This window comes from Anabas testudineus, chromosome 24, assembly GCF_900324465.2.
Source record: "Anabas testudineus chromosome 24, fAnaTes1.2, whole genome shotgun sequence".
NCBI lineage: Eukaryota > Metazoa > Chordata > Actinopteri > Anabantiformes > Anabantidae > Anabas > Anabas testudineus.
The window spans coordinates 17,734,673-17,760,231 of record NC_046632.1 but is presented as its reverse complement, the minus strand read 5'-3'; the positions used below and the strand labels follow the sequence as shown (position 1 = coordinate 17,760,231).

Below are 25,559 nucleotides of genomic sequence, written 5' to 3'. Positions count from 1 at the left end.
GGGAGGTAGTTTGGAGTCTGGCTGCTTAACGGTGCCAGAATCACTTCCAAAAGGTTCGGGGGGGTAAAGAGCTGTACTTACTGTTCACTAGCTGCTCGCAAACTTGTCTGGCAATGGATCGCATCATGTTCTGAGGAGCGAAGTCGCCCTGGGCACAAAGAAGGATGAAGATTTATAGATTCTGTTTCTGAATATCTGAGCTTCACCTACTGACTGATGCTGCTCTGAATACTTGTTTATTTTGATTCCTCTGTCACTTCCTGTACTGATACAGCTTTAGGTTCGGCCCATTCGGACTTTGGGAACTACAGTTACAGATTATACTAATGTGTAGTGTACTCATGGGGAAAAACCCTCAACACAGCATCTCAGAAACGTATTTTCATGAATTAAGTCTCCACAATCGGACACATCTGAGCTGTTAATGATAAAACTTAGTTCTGGAGCACAGAACCTGGACTGGGAGCAACTTCATTTTTACTGTCACACTGAAAACATTTCAGTTTCATCTTATCAAATAAATGATCTCTGGCCGTTCAACATTTACTCACTCTCTCGCCCTTGTCTCCCTTCAGGCCGATGGCGCCCTAAAAGCAGAAACACACTGTTTAACCTTTAAACTGAGACCTTCTGTGAGCTGGACGTACAACACTGCTAGGACACTTACAGGAGGTCCGGAGTCTCCAGGGTTTCCTGGTTTTCCTGCTGCACCTGGTATTCCAGGAGATCCTGGAGGTCCCTGAAGGTGAAACCAGTGAAAGATGAGAAGCAGAGCTCAGGAGAAAAATATCTTTATCTAGTATTTAAGTCCACCTCCGTGGATCCTGATAAAAATTAAGTATTAGTTAAATCTGCGCAGAGAAAAATCAATCGTTCACATTTAGTACTGAAGCCCGACTGTCTTTGAATAAATCACTGGCCCCGATTGTTTCACCTGGGTTTACATGCCTACATGTGTTAAACTATTAGAGGTCTTACCATGGGCCCTGCAGGTCCTCTGGGGCCAGCTGGTCCTTCTTTTCCTTGAGGACCCTACAATGAAAAAGTCAGGACTGATCTTGTTCATGTTGAAAGAATCCAGAGCTTGATTGCTCTTAAACCTGTCTGTCTGTACTTACCCTCACTCCAGCTGGTCCGATTGGTCCGGCAGGACCGGAAGGACCAGGTAGGCCCTGCAGAACACGAGAAAACAACTTGAGTCAAAAACCATTTCACCTCAATTTCCCTGCAGAAACTTTGCTCCAGTTTGGTGCCAGATTTGTCGAACAGTGAATCTCCTTCTGTGCTAATTTGCTCTGAAACCCTGCTCACAGGTTTTACTGTCAGTCCTCTCTGGTCTTTGATGCTTTGGCATTAGATTTACTGGCACTATAATGTATTCCAGATCCATTTTATTGGGCTTTATAAACCGGGGCCTGCTTGGTCTGCAAGTCATTAAATGCATGTTACAGCATCTGCTCCAACACGGTCACCTGCAGCCGGCCGCTCCATCAACACCAACACGTGGACATAAACTCTGAGCTAATTAATCAGCCTGATACATGACGGTGCTGCTTTAAGGAGGAGGAGGAGGGAGCGATGAAGGCCAAACATACTGTATCACAGCTCTGAGCCCCATTGACATGTTCGGCTCTGAATGATGGGAATTATTCCAATCTGTCAATTATTCCACAGAAAATAGTTTTAAATCTTTGTAGTGTTGCGTGACGGTAAAAAGCCGAAGGTTGAACTGACGTAAGTAAACAAACGCTGTGACTGAGCCTGCAGCTCTGGATTAAAGAAACCTGATCTGCACAGGTCGGTCACTCGGTTTTAAGTGGAGGATACTGAGACGAGTTTTTGTTCCAGTCCCTCCAGCGTTCAGGGATCGTTTACCTTCTCAAACTGCAATATAATCTTAGATGGGATCTGACCTTTAACCTCTGCTGCAAACCTGTCTGTCAAAGTCAGTGTCATGTTCAAACATAATAAAAATATCATCACGTCACAGTTCTGACATTTTATTTGGTTCTGGGCTGAATAACCAACAGCAGCACATCGAGTTCAAATCTAGAACTGAACCTGCTGCTTATCTCTGAATCGTCCTCATCTATACAGACTGCTTTCACTTACTTTCTGTCCAGGTAAACCAGAGTCACCGGGGTCTCCCTTTGGTCCAGGACGTCCCTGAAGGCGGAAAACAACGTCATGAAACAACAGGACAGAACAGAACTCTGTAACACCGGTTAGAAAAACACTGTGATAAATAAACTGTCTTTACCGACAGTTATTTAATCTGAACACACAGTGGTCGCAGTAAAACTGAGCCTTTCCCTTCTAACTGTTTTCATTGAGTCTGAAGACTAAATCCACGACCCTGGTTCTGTGTAAAAACATATTTTAAGGTTCTAGACTAGATTAAATCAAGGAGCTTCTTTCTGGAGCGACTTGGTAGCTGAAAGTTTCATTGAGATTTAAATTAATTCCAAGTTCTGATAGAAACTTTACAGCTGTCAGATAATGGAGCAAAATAATATTAATGTGAACTGACTAAAAACTGTGAATCACCATCTGTCTCCTCTGTTTCTGTTTCCTCCCACAGAGATCCACACTGATTTACTAACAATCAGTGGTTCTGGGGGTTCAGGTCTTGGTGGTATCAGGTCTTTCCCTCAGTTATTTGAGTCTCTGCCACAGATCCTCCCCAGCTAATAAATTCCTGTCATAATAAATGTCAGAATATGTTTGGTTGTTAAATGGGCGCGGCTCAGAGCAGGGAGTGTTTGCAGACTTACAGCCTCTCCTGGAATCGAAAGCCCGCTGGGTCCTTGAGGGCCGGGAAGACCCATGGGCCCAGGTGGTCCAATATCTCCCCGCGGGCCGACCGGTCCCTGTGAAATGCAGAAAGGAGGTCAGGTGAGGAATATTTAAACACAGCGGGAGTTTGTTGGCGATCTCTGCTGATATCTCTCATCCCAGTTCAAGTATGCTACTGTTGTAATCTGTGGAAAAGACCAACAGGAGACGAGGAATGCTGCTGCCGCACGGCCCGAACCAAACCTCCCCTTCATATCAGGGAGAAAAGGCAGCAACAGTCATTCGGTAAGTGGAATCAGATGTTACTCGCTTCAAAGCTTTTATAGTTTAAACAATCTTTTATTTTCACTGAGGACAGATAACCCAAGAGTCCAGTTCAGGAACAGCTCTCAAATTTCTGATAATAACAGGGTGAAGCAGCAGGTCTGAAAGATGACGGGTTTTAAAAAGGTACTTACAGCAGAACCGGCCTCTCCTCTTTCACCTCGAGGACCTTTGCTGCCGGGAGCACCCTGACGAGGAGGAACATTTGTCACGTTAACACAACAAAGACAAGACAAGAGGAGGGAGCAAAACAGAGTGTGGGAATGATCCAGCTAGATTTATTCTTTCATAAAACACGCTCCGAGCAACTGATGTGAGACCAGAACCCTGAAAAATACGTTTTGCCTAGAACCAGTAGAGTGATCTTGATCTTAAATGTAAAATTAATGAATTTATGTTTTCAACTAACTTACAGCTTTAATTTGTCAACAAACCTCACGAAAAGACCAAAACTAACTCTGAAGGTCAGAAAGGCCGACTGTGCCCCGGTTTGAAGAAACTCCACCTGATGCCTTGACTGACTCGCTGTTGGAGAACAGTTAAAGAGATGAAGCCATAAAACTAAGAACCCTTTTTCCTCAGCGCTGACGTTATCTTTAAATACCGTGAACATACACACTGGCTTATTTGGACTCTGTGAGATCGTGTTGTTCAAAATGCGAAAAGATAATAATATATTTAAAATAATAATAATACCATTGAACATAATAACAGTCACATTTCCTCCAAAATGTATTTGGTTTGTAGCCGTCACATAAATATAGTGGAGGAAATGTCAAGTGCCCCACAGCTGATTAGCTGAACACACCTGACCCAGGTAACCAGTAGGGGGTAGAGCAGGACAGAGGCTGTGAGAACATCTGGTACAAATCATAACAAAAGACTGATTTCTGCTTGTTAAACTACAGATTTACAGTTTTACTTATCCATGATCGTCTGTGCTGTGACCAGTGTTCAATCCAACTGTCATCACTGGTGTTTAGAGAGACCTGGACTGACACTGTTCACTGGATCTAGACCAGATCAAAGTGGTTTTAAAAGGTCCTAAAACCCTGTACCACAGACAGATCTACAGAAGCTGACAGACGGAGTTGGTTCTTACCACGGGTCCCTGAGGCCCAGGCTGCCCTGTGGCTTCAGACGTGCAGGTGCAGGAGTTGGGAAGAGACGGACACTTGAGCTCATCTCTCTGTTGGAGAAGCAAACAGACCATTAGTCCATTCAACAGTTAGAACAACAACATGAAGATACTGACAGACGAATCAAATCAAATCTGGCGCTGGGCTGGATTCCAACAGTGTCTGTGTCACTTCATTAGTGAGCAAGCGTCCAGAGCTTTAATAGAAGGAAAACCTCCTGAACCTGAAACATCAGCCTCCATGGAAGACGGTAGAGAGAGGAATTATTTATTTAAAGAAGACACGTGTTTGAGTCCAGTTGGTAAAAAAAATCAGGATTTAATGTTTGTCTTGGTCTTTTAGTTTTGGAATCTGTTTCTTTTGTCCCACTGTTGCACAAACAGGACTTCTGGGCTTTGGGAACAGTTTCATACATTTTATAGAAAGAAACTTAAATTAATTGTTGTAGTTTCTATTTCTCCTAATAACTTCTCCAACTTCAATATGAAAACTAAATGCAAAGTCTCATCTGCTGCATTTTAACATCAAATGGTTGAAGTTGCTTTTTAAAGTGGCCAGTCTTTATGCTAAGCTAAGCTAAGCTTGTCCAGGCTGATTTATATTTAACTCATATTTATTTCCAAACATTTGAGGCCTTCACTGTCACATGCAGGTTTAACAGACATGTGAACCACATATCATTGAATGTCCGACTATTCTAAACTATCATCTCTCCACTGAGCCTCGACAGGTGATATACGACCGGCACTCACAGAACCAGAGGTCTAGGACCTGTATTATTCTTGTTGTGTTGTAAACTTTGGTTTCTATTCTTAAAATGAAAAACTAATTATTTACATGCAGTAAATTTACTTTTCAGTGAGTCCTGATCGCTTCTATCTGGGTTATTTAATAACCGTCCACACAAACCAAGCAGCTGCCTCAGCTCTGCAGCAGTTGAGGTAATAATTAGAGCTGAATCATTTTTTAAATCTGTTCGATGTCCGACTGCAGAGTGCTGAGCTCAGACAAAGCTTTATGTGTTACAGGGTCTCTGGAGATCACTGCTGGGACTGAAGTCAACAACCTTCACACAGAGAGGCCAGAGTCCAACCACTGAACAACAGCCTGATACTGTAGCTGCTGCTGATGCCCAAATATTTAACAGCTTGGAAACAAACACCCTTCTCTTTCTGGGCTGGCAGTGGTCTTGAGAAAGAACAGATTTCTTCCCACTGGGGTTAAAGGATAAAGAAAAAAGAACTTCTCTACAATAGGCAACGTTGAAAAGACGTTTGAGCCTCGAGTGTTTCAGTTGTCTACAAATTACTCAACTGTGATCCGACTACAGTTCCCAACGCCTCTTTAGAGACGAGAAAAAAAAACAGGGAGCAGCTCGGCAGACGGGATCTGTAGCAATGTCTGGAACACCTGCTTATAGTTTAATGAAGTGTATTAAATAAGAAAATTCTTCATGTCAGAAGGTTACGTGTAGAGCTGCAGTGATTAATCAACAGAGTTAAATTAATCTAACTATTTGTTTCCAGCTTCACCAGTGAGGCTGAAACCAGGACATTAAGTCCTGTAGAACTGACTGGATGCTGCTCTGGTCTCTGCACACTTGAATTTGCAGCAGGTTCGATGGTGGAAAATGTTCTACAGTATTTCTACAGATCCTGTGTTAAAAGCTAATTTAAAAACTGCTAATTGAGTGGACGTGAACAGAAACAACTTTCCTGTTCGACTCCTAAATTTAAGGTCAGTAGGTCAAAGGACTTTTTCATCTGAATCTTTGGGTGAGAAGTCAGATTTTTTCTTTTATTTCCACCTCATGTTTTGTAGAGTTACTGCCAGAGAAGTTAGTGAAATCTAATCAACATGTTACCAATATGAATCGTGGTTAAAGTAAAGCACTGCAGTGAAACCTCACTGTTAACGGTTTGAATCCAAGCTCATCAAAGTCATTTTGTGCTTTGTGTCATCTTTGACCAGACGTATGAGCTGGATCACACTCCTGCATATCACATATACGCTGTTTATTATTCGTCGAGTCTGTTCTGATTCTGATTATGTTGCTCTGAATCTCTGCTTTGATCTGTTGAGTCTGAAAAACAACTAAGAAAATCAAGGACACGCTGTAACTGCTGAGAGCTGTTGTGGAGCGTTACAGAACAAACACCATCAGGAGGCTGTAATTAGTTCCCCCTTTAAACTACAACTAAACAACGCACACCGAGACAAATCCTGTCCCTGACTCATCATACTCACCTCCGAATGTTTGAGTAAAACAGGAGGTCTGATAAGTTTCTATAAGACGAGGATCCGTCAACACAGTGAGATACACATTAAAACTAACTACCTCGGGATATAGAAACTTCCACACAAGCAGATGTGAGTTTTCTTGGCAGGTGTTGTTTTGGACTTGGCTAAGACTTGAGCATAAAGAGAAAATGCTTTTTCCATTTGGCCATAAGCAACAGCATCAACATTTTCTTTACTTGCAAAAAACATGACATGTATTGAAAGCATATGTCTAATCAGACCTTGAAAAGTCACCAACTCTTTGCTTTATTTTGCCAATAATGTAGGTTATTGTTTAGGGATGAATTCAGAATGATATCATGGAGGATAATCTTTGGTCTACAGGCCAAAACCTCCATCAGACATTTCTTTCGTGAGCCAGCTAGAGGTTAAGAGCTGAGAAGATGCTCCTTGCAACAGTTGATTACTTACACTGAAGCTGCAGCCAAAGAATTAGCATCAGTCAGCTGTTGTAAGAGAAGGTTAACCTGAAAAGGCCCCGTGTCCATGTTTTGTGGAGGTGGGGGTTTCCTTACCGTAGATGGGAGGTCACAACATCTGTCCCTGCTGGTCCAGGCCAAGCTGCAGATAATGTCGAACATCTGGAGCTGGAACTGTGGAGAGGAAGAGGATAAAAAAAATAAATAAATAAAAGGCAAAACATGGAAGTGGTGTAGTGGTACATGTGTCTCTGATGTACCGCCCTCCACAACTCCCAAAGAAAACAGCACAGACAAATCCATCATCCCAAGGGAACAAAGCAAATGTCTCATATTGCAGCCCTGTTGACGGCTTTACATGAAGTACAGTCAAGTACAGAATGAGCTGATTTTAATAAAGTGTAATATCATTCTGTTGTAAAATCCCCCACAGCTCGATGTTCCACTCTTGACTATCAATAAGTTTACAGTGATATTTTAATACAAAGGTCACAAGAGGCTGTGTTTCTGACGTGCAGCACTTTGGTGCCTCATTTTAAATTATAGGATTATTATAAGTTAGAAAATGATGAGAACATATCAAATGTGTCTTTACAGAGGCCTCTCAGTTTTACAGAGATGTAAATACAAGTCATTATAATCCTCCTCAAAGTATGAACCTCACTGTCTACAACTCATTCACTTACAGTTGCAGATTGTCCTTTAGAGCCAATAGCCTTGGACATCTTGCCCAGAACCTGGTAGCCATCGCTGGACGTGTTTCCGGCCGCCTTGATTTGCTTTTCAGCCACCTCTTGGCAGTCGATGTTGAGTTTGACGCTGGTGGAAGAAACCAGGACGTGGAGCTTCAGAGAGAAAGAGAAAGGAAGAAGAGCAGAGCAGATTTTATTGGCACATTCTTTGTTCAACGACCAAGTCTGGTGTCTGGTTTTTATCCTGATGGCCTGTAAATTATTAGGTCATGCCGAGTCTGGCGGTAGAGGCTGGGCTGAGGGAGGACGTGTCTGATCGTCTTCGCTGTAGTTCTGTTTATTGAAACACTACAGGAATGTAGGAGAACTCACACAGAGAAAACCCACTTCCTTTCTAAACGGAATAGCTCCATCACAGCAAAATCACTGCTGCACAATGTAGGAAAGTTTCGGTCAGATACAGGATTATATATTTTCTACAAATATTGATGGCGACTGAACAGTAAAACTAACAAACACCTGTGAGTATAATGTTCATCATCCAGCTGAGAGACCTCCTGTTCCTTATCCCACACATCTATATGTGGAATATCTACCTCCTCAAAGGCCCCCTGCTGCACTGCTACAGCTCCAGCAGCAGTGGCTTCATCTCCGTTCTACACACACAGAACCACAATAAATTCTCCTTACTCAGATCTCCCTCACCACATCTCATGATGTCATTTTGCGGTCAGCCACAAGTGCTGCCTTTACAACAACTTTTCCTCAGAGCTGGCACCTCTGAGGCAGCGGCCGGTCGGAATGAGTCCAGCTATGCGGAGGGAAAATGTTGCTCTTACAAAGCCACGGAGCAGCTCCAGCAGCCGCAGCTCGTGGTCACTCAGCATCCGCGGAAATGCAGAGGCATGTTCGACAGACCACGGAGATGGTGAAACATCCAAGAAGGACTTCAGGGAGGGAAGCTCAGCAGAGACTTCAGCCATTCGTCTGATGTTCTGCAGCTTTTCTGTAGTCAGCAGGTCCTGTTAAAGCTTCACCGTGTTGCTTTCAACAGCCTCTGGATGCTGGAGTTCACAGGATATGGATGTGAACAACACTGATATGGTCACAGTGAAGCCGCCAATATGTAAATGTAATCAGGTTCATGCCAGAAGTGCTTCACCCAGACTCGTTCTCATCAGTCCTCTTGAGATTTAGAGGAAACTCTGATACACGTATTAGTCACATGTGGATTTCCCTCTCTTGTGGATAATATCAGCTATTACTGAATATCAGACCTGCCAAAATAAAACCGGTGCCAAATACAAAATCTCATTCATTTTTCAAGCTGTTCCAGATGTGGAGAGCTTTTGATTTTGGTTTGATCAAACATTCTTTATCAGTTTGACCAGAAAGGAGCTTTATGACCAACAGCTGGCTCAGTATGAAGTATTTAGAGGGAGGTTTGTCGAAAAGATCTGAAAAGGCCCAAACGAATAGTGACTTGATCCATTTACAAGTATTGTTTGTCTCCACAGTCTGATAAAACGTATTCCTCTGAGGCAAAAGACTCCACTGCTGTTCAATGACCATTTAAAACATATCAGTAAGTCATCACAAAAAACACAGTGATAGCAGTAAGTTCGAAAACAAGAACATGACAGACTGACTTCACTTTCTTCACTATGTTTCTAATGGAAAACTGACTTCTACAGACATTTAACCACTGAGATACAGGCTGTGATAAAAAGAATCAGATGAATCAGGAATGAGTCCAGCTGTGCGGAGGGAAAATGTTGCTCTTACAAAGCCGCGGAGCGGCTGGTTGTACACAGATTGAAGATTTCCTGAAGCAAGTAACACGGGGAACAAAGGGACATTAAAACTAGGTCTAATGAGTCCAACAGTTTGTGTTTAAAACCCTGGTCCTGGAGGGTCAGTCTGTGTTGAACCGAGCAGGTATAACGAATGTTCATGGATATAAATAAAGAAAAACACAAACAAACCTAGAGGATGTCAATGAACTGACCTATATTTTATAAAATGTGATTGTTTGGTAGCAACAACGTTCTGGTATCCAGGATGGAAAAGCATTTGAAATTGTTTTTCCTTGTTTTTACAGGGACCACAGCTTCTGTTTTTAAGTAGCTGTGGTCAGACAGGAACATTATTTATTGTACCATGATTGGATTAACATGACACCTCAGCTAACCCCACTGTTCTGCTTCAGGAGAAGACAAGGAAAGAAATTACTGCTGAACTATATTATTGGGGAGGGGGGGGCGTCACTGGAGGACAAGAGCTAATCTGCAGACAGCCTGCATCAGCTGCAGCGTACAGAGGCATGCTGGGAGAGAAAACCACAGAGCTGCAAGAATTTCCCCTGCGGTCAGCTACCAGCCAGCGGAGGCAGGACAGAGTACCTGCCTTCAGCCAGGGGGGAGAGGTCGGGAAACTGCAGAGAGAGCTGGATGGAAGCTAAGTCCCACCTCCCTGCTGGCGCTCGTCAGCTGCTGTGATGTAATTGTTTAATAGCAACAGAAGTGACCCAATATTTTCCAGGCGAGCGTCCCAGCAGGAACTGCAGCGCAATTTTAAGTCTCCACCTCTCGGAACAGCTTATGGATCCTTGTGATATTGCTGCACAGCTGTCCACACTGCCCCACCTCAGCAGTGCCTCGAGTGCCTCCATCAGCACCACAGCTCTGTCCTCCACTACAGTATGTAACAGCTTCCCTCTGACTAGAAACTAGAGCGTCTCTGAGTCTGTAAACTTTTTGACAGACCTGAACAAAAACTTCCTAAGTTTCAGGAGTTAGAAGAGTCTGTAATTAAAGCAATAAACATCTCTTCATCTCTGAATGAACCACTTCAGACTCGGCTTTACTCATTCTCTAACATCCAGAAGATGCTCTTCATTTTACAGCCTGCAGAGGACCACATCTGTTCGTTTGAGCTGACAGAAACTCTTCAACATCATCTGTAGCTGTGTTTTGAGGAGCTCTACCTGTAATATACAACATATTTGGAATTTCAGGCATCCACTGTATCTGTACGACCTCAGGACGTCCAGCAAGAACAAAGTAGAGTGGTTTGACTGATGTGTGATGCTGTACGTTTGCTAAGGGAGCTGTTGCACTCTACGCTCCAGTTTACCTTGTGGAAGCTTCCATGGAAAATCCTCTTCACTTGCATGCTGTCGAACGTGACTCTCTGGATCTCTCCGGTCTCGTCTTTGTTGTAGAACGACACAGTCTGGCTGGAGGCTGAGCAGAGACAGGATGACATTACACATCAGGAGCACTCAGGTCTGCTGTGACTCGAGTGTTGAGAGGCTGTGGTGCAAACAAGCTCCCAAAAAGAAACTCTGACTTTAATCTGTGAATCCAATGTAATTATGTAGAAGTCAAAACATGTTTCTGTGAGAGGAACAAACTGGAGCAGTTTGGAAAGTTTTCTGTGACTCTTTTTGTTCAACGATCAAATTCAGCAGCAAGTCAACATAATCCAGACTTAGTTTGTTTGGATGAAATAAGCTCCAAAAGCTCGGAATCCTACAGTTAACATCTTTATTAGACTCACATGTTTCAGATATTACAGGCTACAGGTGAACGCCCTGTTAAAAGTTTTTTAACAAACTTCTCAAAGTTGCTACAGATTACAGATGTTATCCACCTGCCCCACAGGCTGGTCAGTAATTCCTTGATGAGTAAACTGATCTTCATTATTTAAGAATGAATTCATGTGTTTGTTTTATATGTGGCTGTCTTTGTCCTCGTCCAACTCTGACAGAAAGCAAAGAAGCAAATTTCCCAAACTGTCCCACTTTTCCTTTAATAAATGAGTTTGTTTCTTCTTGTAGTTTCACTTTTTAATCCGGGAACAAGTAACAGTCCCGTCGTCACTGGAGGATTTCTGAGGCCCCTGCTGACAGACTCAAACTGAGGTTTTACGAGAGCCAGCTGAACTCAAGATCCTTGTGGTTAAAAGAGTCGGTTATCGGTTATCAGCTGAGACTGAAGCAGCCGCAGGGCAGAGCAGGCTCATTACAAGCCGCTCGGCTCGTTTTGTGATCAGATACGATACAATTAGGCCCAGCTGCTCCACATCCCCTCACACGTGTCCATTCACTCCCACCACAACATAAGAACCAAGATGATATTTACGGTCAAGAGTGACGCCGGTCTCTGGCTTGTGGTCTTTGCTCGACACCTGCCAGATGTCAAAGGCCTCGGTGGGCGAGTCGGGGAGGAGGCGGAACATCAGGATGATGGTGTAGGCGTGGGGAAGACCGAGAGGGTGGAGGTCTCTGTAAGACAAGAAGAGATGATGTCATATTAGTGTTTTACTTTAGCTGCTGTCCAGAGAAGATACTGTTGATACGATAACGATCTAAAATGAGACCATTGTTCCGGTTTCTGTGTTTATTCATTGTGTGATTATAATCCTGCCTCAGTTTTTGTGTCGAGTCGGACGTTTCCCATTTGTCCCTTTGATGTCACCACACTCTGGAAAGTGAAACTTGATAAACAGTCAGGACTCAAGCTGTTTTCCACCTCTTCTGTGTTGCATGTGATATTCTGGATGGGGGATGCCTGTGTTGGGTGGCGGCCAGTATTAACAGTCTAGTGTTGTGGCCTGACAAAGTCTTGTTTGTCAGGCCACAAAGCGGTTTTAAAGGCAGGCTGCACTCTCTCATGAGCTGCAGCTCAGCCCGACCTCACACAGCATCGTAAACCCGCTGACCCACTTCGTCTACAGTCTAGATGCAGCTGTGCAGGACGCTTCATGTTACTGACATGAACAACTGGGAAGTGCACGAGAGATAAATGACAACAAATCTGAACTGTCGCTGGGAAGAAGCAGAGGAAGAGCTGGTTGTTGAGATTTGAGATGTTAATCTACAACTGTTATAATATTTAAGTTGTGAATTATATTTTTGTTCTGTTCTAATATACTTTGCCTCTATACACGAGTAACCTAACTTGGAAATCCTCATCGAAGGTGACCCTAGAGAAAATTTTCAACTTAAAAAGACTAAACTGAAGTTACATCACATTAGCACTCACGCTGTGGGCTGAGTTAGGAAGGCGTTCTTGTGGAGCCTGTATGCCGTGTAGCTGTTGAAGGAGCCGGGCTCCATCGAGACGCCTTTGATGTAACTGTAGGTCTTCTCCGTCAGGTTGAATGCCTCGAGCATCCGGAACCCTGTAACGCAACAAATGGGAGTTTTGTCTTAAAATGGGACATCACATAAACACCTGACTCAGTTTGGGGTAAGTGATGAATTTTCCCAGAATCCGACATCGTTCTTTGTTCTTACCAGGTGACGTGAAACCATTCAGGAAGATCAAGGGACAAGCTGTGGGAAGAAACAAGAATTACGACTTTTCACCAGTGAAGACTTGTACAGACACTGTTGGACCAGAATTAATTTAAACTCACATGAAGATGCAGTTTCGCAGATGAAGGTGATCAGGTTTTCTTTGATGGTGTCGAAAGCATCGAAACCTTCCACGACAAACACGTGCCTGTCGATGGGTTTGCTGCCGATCTCCTGCAACTCTGAGAAATCCACATCGGCAACACCGATGGCAAAAACGCTGTAACCTGTTGACAGATGTCAGACAGACTGGTCAAGACGTGGTCAAGAAGTTTATAGTCTCCGGTTGGACTCGGTTCTGTCAAATCATCCCAGAGTAAAACAAAACAAACACCATTAAAATATCTTTAATAATCTTTCACCACAGCAGTTGCAGTAAGATGCATTAGTCTGACTACCACAAGCTGTTTCTCTTTAGTTGGTAAATGAGCTTGCTCCATTTTCTAACAGTGGTCACTCAACTTCAGTTGTCATGGAAAACAATCATGGCTAAAAACAAATGCTGCAGATCAAACAGTCATAAAGAAGCCAGTAAAAAGCTTGGACCTTCTTTTTTAGGACCCTTATTAACAGCAGCTTGAGTCAGACACATTACAAACAACACCAACACATCACCCAGGATAAACTGTAACGTCCACAGAGAAGAGAAACTCAATTCTCAACCTTAACACGACCATAAGAAAAAAGAACTCCTTCTCCGTTACCTGCGTGCTGCAGCTTGGCCGCGTGCTTCTTCACCTCGTCCTGAGATTGTCCGTCTGTGATCGCTACAACCACCTTGGGGACATTTCTTCTCATTCCATTTTCCACAGAAAAGGCCTTTTCGTAGGTGTGTTTCAGAGCCACACCTGTTCACCAGAGGAGAGGGAACTGCTGTTACTGCGTTTTAACTTGCATTAATTATCTAATTAATTCAACAGGAGACTTTATCAAACCTGTCTTAGTGTTTCCTCCTCGATACCGAATGTAATGAAGTGAAGACAGAGCAACGCCTTTGTCTTGATAAGCGCTCAGCTTGAACTCTGTTTTTGCGTCATCGCTGTACTGCACAAACGACACCTGTTTAGAAAATGACATAGTTGACATTAGTAAGAAGCCAAGGCTCGTTCTGCAGCTCGAAATCCAGAAGGGTTTTACGACAACAAACTGGATCTGAGAGAAACAGTCAGGAGGGATTAACACAGAGACATGCAACAGAAAAGAAAGACCGTAAACAACCACGTCTGACGTCACAGAGCAGAATCATAAGAACGGTTTTGCGTGACAAGAGAAATATAAACATGTTGTTATGTAGGAAAATTAGCAAAATAAAGATTCCTACAACTGTCAGTGCCTAGTTAATGGAAAATGCGATAAAACCAAACACATTTGGTTTTTGGTTTAGGATTAGAAGCTGCAACTTGGGAAATAAAATAAAAATTCCATTTTTATATTTCAGTGGACAAAACTATTTTCTGTCCAGAAGGACATAAAAAAATCAGCTGGAACAACATTCAGGATTTAACAAAGATGAACAGGGATTCAGTTATTTATTTAAGTTATATACCACTAAAGATTTAATATGTAGAAACTGTAGCATGTGTATAAAAAAACAGAATCATCAGCTACTCATCCATCTTAATTAATTAAAAGTCACAATGAGTTCAAATAGAAATTTAAAAACAAATGTTTCATTGTGTTAATATTTTGACTACATTAAGTTTAGGCTTAAGTAAAAGCTTGTTTGAGAGTCCTCCTGACATTAACCAGAACTCGATTCATCTTCTTAAATACAGAGCTCTAAAATATCAAGTCATTAACATTTAACTAATCATCTCTCTCTTTTCCTCTCATCATTTTGTCTTTCACCTCATGTTGTGATTATACTCTTAGGCTTTGACAAGTCTCCTGGCCTCCTTTCTTTATCACTCTATACTTCTACCAGGAAGATTTAATTGTACACATAAAAACATAAAATCAACTGCAGCATGTCGTCAGATGGAAGCACCTTCTTACTATCCAGTCTACGTTTGAGACACTAACCTGCATTCCCGAGGGTCCGATGACGTCAAAGGCGCCAATAACACTGGACACAAAGTGCACGACTTTGGTGAAGCTCTCCTCCCCGATGCTCCAGGAGCCGTCAATGACGAACACCACATCTGCTTTGGCACCTTTGCAAACTGAGGCAAGAAAACAAGTCAGGAAGGAGTTTTAAAGTCCACCGGCCAGATCTCGGGCAGCATTACAAACACCAGCAGAGAAAATAGTTATTGTTTGTGGGCTGAGGAGCATGAAAGCTGAAAGTCTGCAACAAAACGACCGAGAAACAATGGCGTGATGGGGCCATATATACCAATTAACCAAAGTTTCACTGATTTAAAAAATACTGGCACAACAAGTAAAGAACATTTGGTCACCAGAAGGAAAGTGTTGAGAAAAACTCTTGTTAATGGGTTCTTCTCAGATCGATAAGAACTGGGGAATAATCTTTGCCTTATGTGATGCTGCACACTTTGAACTCTTCTCTATCCTTTTCTTCCTGGTATGAGATTTATAAACATGATTTACATATAACCAAACAACACAAACAGATTCCTTGGACTGGCCTGTTTTTCTTTCTCAACACCTAAATTGTTGGTTCTTAACAGGAGGGTTCCCCTTCATGCACCCCACAGGACCAGCTGCACATGTGGTGGCTATTAATCCACTACTGGCACGAGTCCGATCCAAAAACAGTCAGCATTCGAACCTCGGCCAACACTCAGCAATCAGAAAAGACTCGACCCATTCAGCCCGGAATCCATGATTTCCTCAAAAGAGGTTTTATGGGAATATCCGCTTTGTTGAAGCCTGAGTTCCTGAATGAGGTGCAGAATTATGGAGTTTAAACAGTCCAAGTAGAGTACTGAATATATCATGGTTCAATTTGCATTGACTGCTGCAGTGAATCATCCTGCAGAACTGTCCCTGTGAATTAAAGTCCAGTGAAATCCCATTAGTTTTTTACTTTGTGGATAATAATAGGGAGGGACTTGGACACAGACGTGGCTAACAAGGCTAGGTAGCCAGCTAGCTAGTCTATGCTTTACAAGTTTGTGTGCTAGCTGATTCAAATCTTGTGGATCCTGTTCTACATTTCAGCAGTTTATACCAACTGCAAACACAGCGTCCCTGCCGAGTGTGAACTGGACTCTATGGACAGTATGTTAAGTATCGGACATCTGACACAACCCAAGACAACCCGCTACACTCTGCTTTCCACTAAATCCTCTTATGTACATAGTTCTGTGTGTGGGTGGACATGAAAGACCCACCGATCATGACTGATCCATGTGAGACCCATCAACTTGCTGAGTCCAAAGCTGGATTTTTAGAGGCTGAAGACAGTTTCTTACTTCTGGGATGCAAAGTTCATGTTTCACTACAGCTCTCTATAAATGACCTGGTTCCATTAACTGACCTTTGTGAAGATCCATGTGTCCGTAAATGGACCATACACTCAGCAACCTCTGATCCTTTACTTGCACAACACTGGAGTTTTCCACTCTATCATTCCAATGATTGTGAAATGACCATGACCAACATGGAAACGCTGTATGGTGACAATGTCGCCTCACAAAAACACACCGACGGGTGTTCAAACAGACAGAGCCGTCATCCATCCATAACATGCTTACCTGCCCATGCAGGGGGAATGGTGGGTGGAGGTGTTGGAGTTGGTGGGAGTGTTGGAACTGGAGTGGGCTTCACCACTAAGAGGGGAAAGGAAAACACCACCAGCTGTTATCATGATATTGGTAATAAATTCAGAGCAGTAAACACATCATATGATGAAGTCATTGTTTTGGATCCATCCTGCGCGATGATGCAACTGCAGAGTGTCTGAATTGTGCTTCATATCTCAGACACCGCAGCTCATGTTTTGACGGGACGTGTTGGAGTGATGCAACTTGTTTCTACAATCGCGTTTCCTCTAGTAAATCTGAGGTGACGCAATCTGGTTTGATTTCCATAAAACATGCTGCCAGTGTGTGTCACAGGTGGTAACTGCATTAATGGTCAAATTAGTCAAAATGTGTTATAAATAAATACAAATAAATAAATAATAATAATGTATAATAATAATAATTTATTATAATAATAATAAAATAAAAATATCTATTGATAACAGAAATGAATGTCTAGGTCAATAAGGTTTTTACTGTGTTTAAATTAAATATTGATAAAAAGAATAAATAAAATGAATCCAAAAACATTATATATGAATTAAAAGTGAAGAAGTTGATTTACTTACATGTTCTCTCTCGGGTGCTGACTCCCGGTCCCTCCAGATTTGGGGTCTGAACAAAGACTGTGGCCGTGTACAGGGCGTCAGGAGAAAGTCCGTCAAAGCAGTACTGAGGCAGACCAGCAGGGATGGTGATCTCATGTTGTCCTCTACTGGAGGCTAGAGACGGAGAATAGACACTTAACTTCTCCAATAGTAATAATTTGATCTTATTCAGAATATTCTCAGACATCCACGTCGGTTCAGTTGAGGGGAAGGTGCTAAACTCTCCTTTGTCAGGACTTAAATCCTTTACATAGCTCCTGTAGTTCTGATAAACAGACCTGTGACATGTTCAACAAGACACTACATCACTAAATTACAATTTCCTTGTTAGTGATGTAATATATGCATTAAAACAAGCAAACAGAAGAACTACTGACCACTGAAGTTATAGTGTTCATGGGATTCAGCAGCTGGACTCATTAAAAACTAAAGGTCACCGAAAGAAATGGAGCAACTCCAGAGTTTGTTCGAGATGACTGAAAATGCACAGTCCCAGCTCATAACTCGCCCCCGTGGGTTTTATAAATGGTTTAAACTCTGAATCATAATGAAAGATTAATATATGTGGTGAAAACTACCATATTTACTCATTATTAACATCGTCTGGGGGTTTGATAGCATACATGATTACCACCAGTGACTCAGAGATTACTTCCCCAGGTGCTCACATCTCTGGCTTTTAAAGTTAACACCCAGGCCCAACGGCACATTATGCTGGCAGCATCAGTCTGTGTTCCATGTTGGTAGATGATGAAAAATAACTTTTATTTTATTGCTCCATTTTCAACAGTCTGTTTGGATTTATTAATTAAGACTTGGTTTATTTCACATCTGGTGTATTTAAAGCCCTGACAGCCTGGTTTCTTCTCTTCAGCATTTCTCCACTTGAAAATCTAAAATTTTATTTATCAGTACTTAATTTACTAATAAAAAAAAAAAAAAGTATCACACCTGTCTGCAGTTTGTTAGTTTCTATGTGCTCACCTTTAATCTGTGTCTCTGACTGATTATTAGTTTGAAGTCAGTCATGGTCCAGTGTGATGTGGAAACCAAAAACTAAAAATCTACGTAGGTAAACGCATTTGTATATCCATCTACATGGATATACAAATGCGTTTACCTACATAGTTTTAATTAAAGAGAAGGTGAACAAAGATGTAGGTAGAAAAACACATCTCACAAGACACATTAACTTATGTCTTAAACTATCTGAAGGGATCTTTAAATATGTACAATGATCCATAAGTTACAAACTAAGTAACAAGGAACAAAGACAGAATTAAGTTGTGAAGCAGTCTTACGACTCCTTTTTAACGGTGTCAGTTGTTAGTTGTGTGGGTAAGGGAACCCCCTCACTGCTGTTTTCAGTGTTTCTGTTTTGTTGCTAATGGGGGAAAATAAAAGATTAGTTTATGTTAATTAAAGTTTACGTTGCTCATCCTTGTCAGCGTCTGATGAACAAACCCCTCGACCGACAGGTTCCAGTGAAATGTTTGCACTGCTGCGTGGCCGGGCAGTGATCTATTCATAATAAGGTTTCCTATTTACACTGGCTGCTCGAGAAAGCACAAACAAAGTGAACCATGTTTACTGCAGAGGCAGCTGCCACAGACGGTGATCGCTACTTCTCAGTGTGATTGACTTTAAATACGAATGATTTCATCGCCTTCTGTCCAATGACAGGATCCAGCCGCTCTGGTGATGCAACAGTTTCAGAGTGATGTAATATCAACAAGTCACGATGGAAGTCGTTTAATATAAATTGTTCTGAGAAAACACACGTGCCTCTTCTTCAGATCTCCTCCAGAACAGTGGCTCTCATTAATCAAGACGGGAGATCCACACAGATTTGTTCAGCGACTGATGTTGACAAAATATAATCCGTGAAATGTTTCAGCTGGATATTAGATAATTCTGCGTCTTAAAAAACTGGCAGCCACATGTTCTTCTCTATCCAGAGTTTAGTGGCTTTTAAAATATGAAGGAAACGTCGATGGAGAAGAAGGACTCGCTCGCTCACTCATCTCACTGCCATCTCCGACCACTGTTTGCATTTCCACTTGAACAGTTGACTGATGTGTTGACTTGAGAGCAACACATTGTCAGGCGGAGGATTTATGATCTTCTGGTAACGGTTAACCCACCGTCTGTCTCACGCAACTAGTCATCACTGCCCAAATGGCTAATGACAACCATCTAGATATTTACATATTGATGCTCTCTCCTTGGTTTTTCCTGCTCATTTACCACCAACCCGTGTCCACATGCAAATATGAACCAGATGGGAATCAAAGACCCTGCAGTAATTGAAAAGGAAGTCTTCTTTGTGTGTAGAGACACAATTAAAGCTTGGTGGTCTGATGCTTTTAATCACAGCCAAAACTTGCATCCTGCTTCAAGTAATAATCACAAGGAGGCAGCTGGAAGACAAACAGTCTGAGAAGGAGAAAAAAGTCTAGACATGATCCCAGCAGCCCACGTACACGGCTAAATGTTCCTACAGAAGATCTGGAGAATCCACGGTCACATAGGTGACATCATGTGGAGATATTCCTTCACACATCTGCTGGGACACATCACCTCAAACACGTCAACTCGGATCAGGATCTGACTGTGAAAGTGGACCACACCACCACGTTTCAAGGCTCTCTTTCTGAATATCTCTGGGTTCGGGACTGTTTCACATTGGGTTCTGGCTGGAAAATTGAGACATACAATGTTGAAACTGCTAAATTAACTGACAGTGAGAGCCCTACAAATCACATTTCACAGCTAACAATTTTCAAATTTTTAAACCGTGTTGCTCTGTTTAAGAAATGTGGATGTATTTTGACTGTTCTTCCAATCTCCAACTGGTTTGTATTACTGCTGCTACAGCTGCTACTATCCACTTACTTTCATTCTCATTTGACCCATTTTTGATAAATCAAATCATGTCCAACTATTAAATGAGCTTCTAAGGTGACACACATTCTCACAAACTGTCCAAAACCAGAGGACTTTTAATTTACAATGACATGACACAGAAAAGCAGCAAATCCTAAAATCTGAAGATTCATTTCAGCACTATCAAGCTTTCTGCAGGTTGTGAGGTGCATCACACTGACAGATACTAGACCAACAAAGAACCACTGTACTCGGAGCCCAAAGGCTGCTGATTAAGGCCATGATGTTCAGTGTGTTTGTTTAAACTTTGGAGTGTCAGTGTAGCTCTATTAAAATCAGTTACTTACGGTCCACAGGGTTGAGTTTGATGCGGTACGATGTGGCCGCTCGGTGAGGAGTCCATTTGATGCAGAACTTGTCGTGGCCAATGTCGAAGGTCTTGATGTTGGTGACGTTCAGATAGACTGCAGGGGACAGAAAAATCACATTTCACCTTATCAAACAGGAAGTTTTAGTGTTTGTACGTTTGTAGCCAAACGATGGATCGTGTGCCAAGTCAAACATGTCTGTTTGGGTTTGACTAAGTGTTCTAGGTCTCCCACTGCAGACCACAGACACTGTCCTGTGTTTTTAGAAAGCTCAGATAATCAAGTGTTAACTAAAATTAAGCAATTTAGTAATCTTACATAAGTCAATCTTACGTGTGTCTATTTATTTACAGATCAGCTCCGTCCCCACTAATGTTCCCTTTGAGCTTTTCTTCCAAGCATCACAATGTTACTGTACGTACGTGTTGTTCCCTGCCCAGTGAGTGGTGCACTCATGCCGCCAGTGTACTGAGCGATCACTTTGACGTCGTAGGTGGTTCCAGGCTGCAGGTTGTGTAGAGTGTAAGAGGACACATCGCCCACAAAGAAATCGATGGTCTGGTCTGTGCCTGCAAACACAACAGCACAACAATTCGAAAAACTTAATAAAACAGAAACAGATATTTTAACCATTTCCAAAATTAAAGTCAGTAAATTCATAACAGCTACTGAACTCACATGTCAACAGATTCATTTTACCAAACAAAACGTGTGAGTGTGTTTAAAGCCCCATGATCACAAACTGTGCGGATGTATTATCACCTGCAGGAGAGTAGATCAGCTTGTATCCCTGCACAGGAGCTGGCACCGGGTCCCAGGCCACTCGGAAACGGGTGTACCACTCATCAGAGATGCGAAGGTTTCTGGGACTCAGCAGTCCAACTGTGACAGACAGAGAAGCATCAACATCTTCATCTCTACATATCTTAATTTATAAACAATTATTTTAGGCTCTAATTTATCTAACTTGATTTACCAGCTTTTAGAGTTGTTTTATCTAATAGTCTGATCTCTTTGAGCCTTCTTGCGGCTGTGAGGCAGCTCAACTTACTGTTAACGGATACCTGTGGTTCTTATTTAAAATGACTGTGAAACCAATATTTTTGCTAAAAGAGAAATATTTGTCAGTTACTGTAATCTTCATAAAATTACTACCATTACTTTACTGCTAAAACCAAAACCACTTTCTAGAAGCACGTTTCTGCCTCGTCAGTAGCAATTTGCTGCTGATTGTTTCCTCTACATCTGTTTATGAAGTTTATTATATGTAATGCGTATGTTTGGATTTGGGTCTCAGCCTTGTTGAAAAGTCTGAGCAGTGTGTGTTTTCAGACCTGGACTGACCTCACACACACTCACACTCACACTCACACTCACAGAGTGTCTGTGGTTGTGTAACTAAAGCTACTGTCAGTGCTCCGGACTCGTCAAGTTAACACACACCGGCACTGTTGATGATTCTATGTCTACTGTATTTATTTTTACTGTATGGACTCATCAGTGCAGGGTCACTGGCCTCAGAGCTGTGAGCTGTCGGTCTGTTTAACTCAATAGTTCAACTCAGCGGCATGAGGCCCCGTGAAAGTGAGCAGTAACAGAGTTCGCAGGTTCAATCCCTGCAACACACGATATGGATACAGTCGCAGATTAAGAACTTTACCTTGTACTACCTGCTGTTTCACTGGAACTATTTTTTAGTTTGGACTGTAAGTGTTTACACTATATAGACAAACAGGACAAGTGTTAAAGAAACAGAATCAGTATTTGTTCTTATTACCTGTAACTTTGAAAGCCGACCTAGGAAACACAAACCCACACTTTCTGTTAAATCTATTGACTTAATCCTTGTTTACAACTCAACCACAGATCAGGAGTCAAACTTATTAAAGATCTGACGTGTTGCGAGAAACGTGCCATTTATTTTATCAAGTCTAAAGGACGACATAGAAAACATCTTTTTAGATTCAAACGCACGTGAAATGTCTCGTTTTACACACTTAGTTAAGCTACTGTGTGTGAGGCTCCGAGTTTGCCAAAACCCAACAGATCCATATGTAGAACCACTCCTGGATCCTTGTCCTCTAAAAGTGATAGGATATGAAGCCTGGTAGGACTGAGGCCTAAGAAGCTGTTGAAGAACTGATTCTGTTGTGGTGACCAAAACCTGCTCATGCACATCTGGTCACGTCAATATTGTTTAAGACTGATGTGAAAAATCCCAGACCTCTGCTCCTCCTGCTTCCTTTAAACTGTTGAAACATGTTGTGACTCACAAACAAGGAGGTTAATCAACATCTCTCAACAGCAGAAAGTTCAGAGGATCATCTGTGATCTTTGTTGTCTCACCTGTACGTCCGTTTCCGTTGAGTGACCCCCCAAGGCCCTCGGCATACATGGCCTCCACGGTGATGTTGTACGGGGTATCTGGGAGCAGGTTCTGCAGCATGGCATTGTTCCTGTTTCCAGGAACCACGGTCTGAGGTTAAAAACAGAAGAATCAGATGTTTCACCAATCCAGACAAGTGGGGAGGTTATTTTTAGAAAGACACCGACGGCAGTACACTGTGTTGTTTTCTTGTCAGCTGATTGGAATCAGGATCCAGTGCCCTTAGTCTCTATAAAAACTGCCACATCAGGCCTCTTGTAGAGACTCTCATATGGTTTGTGTATAATTTTTTCCACCGACAAACAAGGTTTAGAACAACCAGACAATTCTACCCCCAAAGAAATTCTTTTAACATCCTTTAAGTTTAAATGTGTCGTTTCAGAGCAGTTCCTCTGCTCTGGTTGGGATGAAGCGACTGAAAACTACAAGAGACCTGTTGAAGTTGTACTGTTTGATCTTAAAAACATGTCTCCCCTCCTTTAGCAGAGTAATCGCTGATAAACAGGAAGGAATCATTTGGCTAGTATCCTGAAGCAGAAAATTGCAGTTCAGCTGGGTTTTGGAAGCTGTGTACCAACACAAACACTCTCCATTAGTCACAGATGCTAAATTGTAATAACTGCACGCATTTGTAAATGGTTACAAGTTTTCCTGTCAGCCCTCGTGTGGAAAAATCCTTTCATCGCCGTCCCTCCTCTGCAGTTATCTGACTCATACAGAACAGGTGTTTCGCTAACAAGCAGAGGGGGAGGCGCAGCTGGGTCGTCTCCGCCCTCCACCGCAGATCCAACATCAACATCATTTAGGACTATTAATACCGGTATTATGGCCCAAATTATACTGTTTGTTTAACCGAGCCTGTAATAAGTCTCACTGATAGTGATTTATAATCTGAACAAGCCAAGGGAATCCTAAAACGTGAATCCACCGCATAGTTTGAGGGAAACATCACGGTGAATAGTAAATGGTGAGAGTGTATCAAGAGTCCACTTACCCAAAACAAAAATCATCATTAGCTGATATTAAGGTTCCATTATTGCTAAAACTAAGATGGTTGAGTGCATTTGTTTCTTACTTTACTTAAATTACTTGCTGAGAAAGAATTTGAACTAAAAATGAATTTTCCATCCTCAAAGGTTTTAAAGTTGATTCCAGTTCACCCAGAATTACAGAGATGTGGACACTGACCCAGTTTAAATCACACTGAACACACTTGAACATCAAGTTGTTTGCATCACTGAGGTTGTTGCAATCATGAGCCACCCAATGCCCATTTAAAGGTTTTATAATTATAGCTGCAAATATGTACATGTATATATACAAGTACATATTTGTGTAGCTTCTCTGGTCATGGACGTTTTCTGCTGTGTACTCACAAACTCGGTGATGGGGTCTCCGGTCAAGGGAGCGTAGGAGATTCTGTACTGTCTGACAGGTCCCTCTGCGTGATCCCAGCCGATGGTCAGGGTGCTGGTGGTGGCATCAAACACTCGCATATTCCTGGGACCGGCACGGGGCACTGAGACGAAAACAAAACAACAGTGTAAAGGATGTCGCTCTAGTTTTTGGTTTGGTTTTTTTAAACACTACTTGTTGACCACTGACCTAAAGAATCCCCACTGAGCCAAACACCTCTAGTTTAGGACTCTTTGACCAAACTACACAAGGTGGCTAAAAGTAAGTCACACAAGACAAAATAATATCATGAAACTAAATGTGCCACAATGATTTATTGTTTTTTCCCCACTGGAAGGAAAAAATGGTAATTAAAAATAAAATTAGATTAGTCACATTCATCCCTAATGAACATCTCTAACTCTCTGAAGCAGCTGTAAACATAGACAAAGTTAAATTGTAAAGTTTGATTATTTGGTTTCTGGTAAATTTACAGCACTATCACTGAACTACTGATGTTCAAAGCACCTCAATATTTAAGAAACCATCGTTTAATCACATTTCAGCACCGTGCTTATGACTCAACACAGCTGTAAACCATGATGAGCATTAGTCAGTCACTTGATTGTATACACTGTCAGCATGTGAGCTTGTTGTTGTACATACGTGTTTTGCCATTGCCTTTCACCGGCTGTCCCTCTCCGTCGGCGTACAGAGCTGAGACAGTGATTGAGTAGGGGGTATCCGGGATAAGGTTGTCCAGGAAGGCATTGTTATTATTTCCTGGAACCAGGACCTTTGTGGAGAAGAAACCCAAGGGTCAAAAATCATAGATGTCATTAACAGCATCGTCATCATCGTGATGGCCACACCGGGAACACTTTGCCTATTCAAATGAACCTCTTTGTGCACTGCGTAACAATTTGGCAGTGATAATGTACATAATGACCTCACTGCTCATCCCACAGCCAGTTATCTCTTAGGCATCCTTCTGCCAAAGTTTTCTCAAATACTAACAAAGTCCTGGGAGGTTAGATGCCAAACAAATCATTCATTAAGTGAGTGGACTGACAGATAAACAGTTTCTGTTAGGCTGCGGCTGGAGAGCGCAGGTTCGAACATGCAGATCAACGTGTTTTCTGACAACAGGGACGACTGCAGACCATCTTTTGTCAC

At 42.2% G+C, this 25,559-nt stretch overlaps 1 protein-coding gene across 4 annotated transcripts in view; it reads right to left on the bottom strand.

The window, feature by feature from the left end:
- Positions 1 to 25,559, bottom strand: part of col12a1b (collagen, type XII, alpha 1b) — a 97,183-nt gene that overhangs the window by 6,417 nt on the left and 65,207 nt on the right. For all 4 annotated transcript variants that reach the window (XM_026340827.1, XM_026340829.1, XM_026340825.1 and 1 more), the window contains 27 exons: positions 25,050 to 25,179; positions 24,365 to 24,507; positions 22,949 to 23,078; positions 21,365 to 21,484; positions 21,025 to 21,171; positions 20,582 to 20,698; positions 17,310 to 17,462; positions 16,693 to 16,767; positions 15,056 to 15,195; positions 13,969 to 14,092; positions 13,738 to 13,881; positions 13,096 to 13,260; positions 12,974 to 13,012; positions 12,720 to 12,858; positions 11,817 to 11,959; positions 10,807 to 10,916; positions 7,666 to 7,824; positions 7,076 to 7,153; positions 4,223 to 4,309; positions 3,255 to 3,308; positions 2,775 to 2,870; positions 2,113 to 2,166; positions 1,119 to 1,172; positions 979 to 1,032; positions 668 to 739; positions 552 to 587; positions 82 to 148 (listed from right to left, as the gene is read on the bottom strand). In XM_026340827.1, coding sequence (XP_026196612.1) covers positions 82 to 148; positions 552 to 587; positions 668 to 739; positions 979 to 1,032; positions 1,119 to 1,172; positions 2,113 to 2,166; positions 2,775 to 2,870; positions 3,255 to 3,308; positions 4,223 to 4,309; positions 7,076 to 7,153; positions 7,666 to 7,824; positions 10,807 to 10,916; positions 11,817 to 11,959; positions 12,720 to 12,858; positions 12,974 to 13,012; positions 13,096 to 13,260; positions 13,738 to 13,881; positions 13,969 to 14,092; positions 15,056 to 15,195; positions 16,693 to 16,767; positions 17,310 to 17,462; positions 20,582 to 20,698; positions 21,025 to 21,171; positions 21,365 to 21,484; positions 22,949 to 23,078; positions 24,365 to 24,507; positions 25,050 to 25,179 — 2,830 coding nt within the window. The remainder of the gene's footprint in view (positions 1 to 81; positions 149 to 551; positions 588 to 667; positions 740 to 978; positions 1,033 to 1,118; positions 1,173 to 2,112; positions 2,167 to 2,774; positions 2,871 to 3,254; positions 3,309 to 4,222; positions 4,310 to 7,075; positions 7,154 to 7,665; positions 7,825 to 10,806; positions 10,917 to 11,816; positions 11,960 to 12,719; positions 12,859 to 12,973; positions 13,013 to 13,095; positions 13,261 to 13,737; positions 13,882 to 13,968; positions 14,093 to 15,055; positions 15,196 to 16,692; positions 16,768 to 17,309; positions 17,463 to 20,581; positions 20,699 to 21,024; positions 21,172 to 21,364; positions 21,485 to 22,948; positions 23,079 to 24,364; positions 24,508 to 25,049; positions 25,180 to 25,559) is intronic.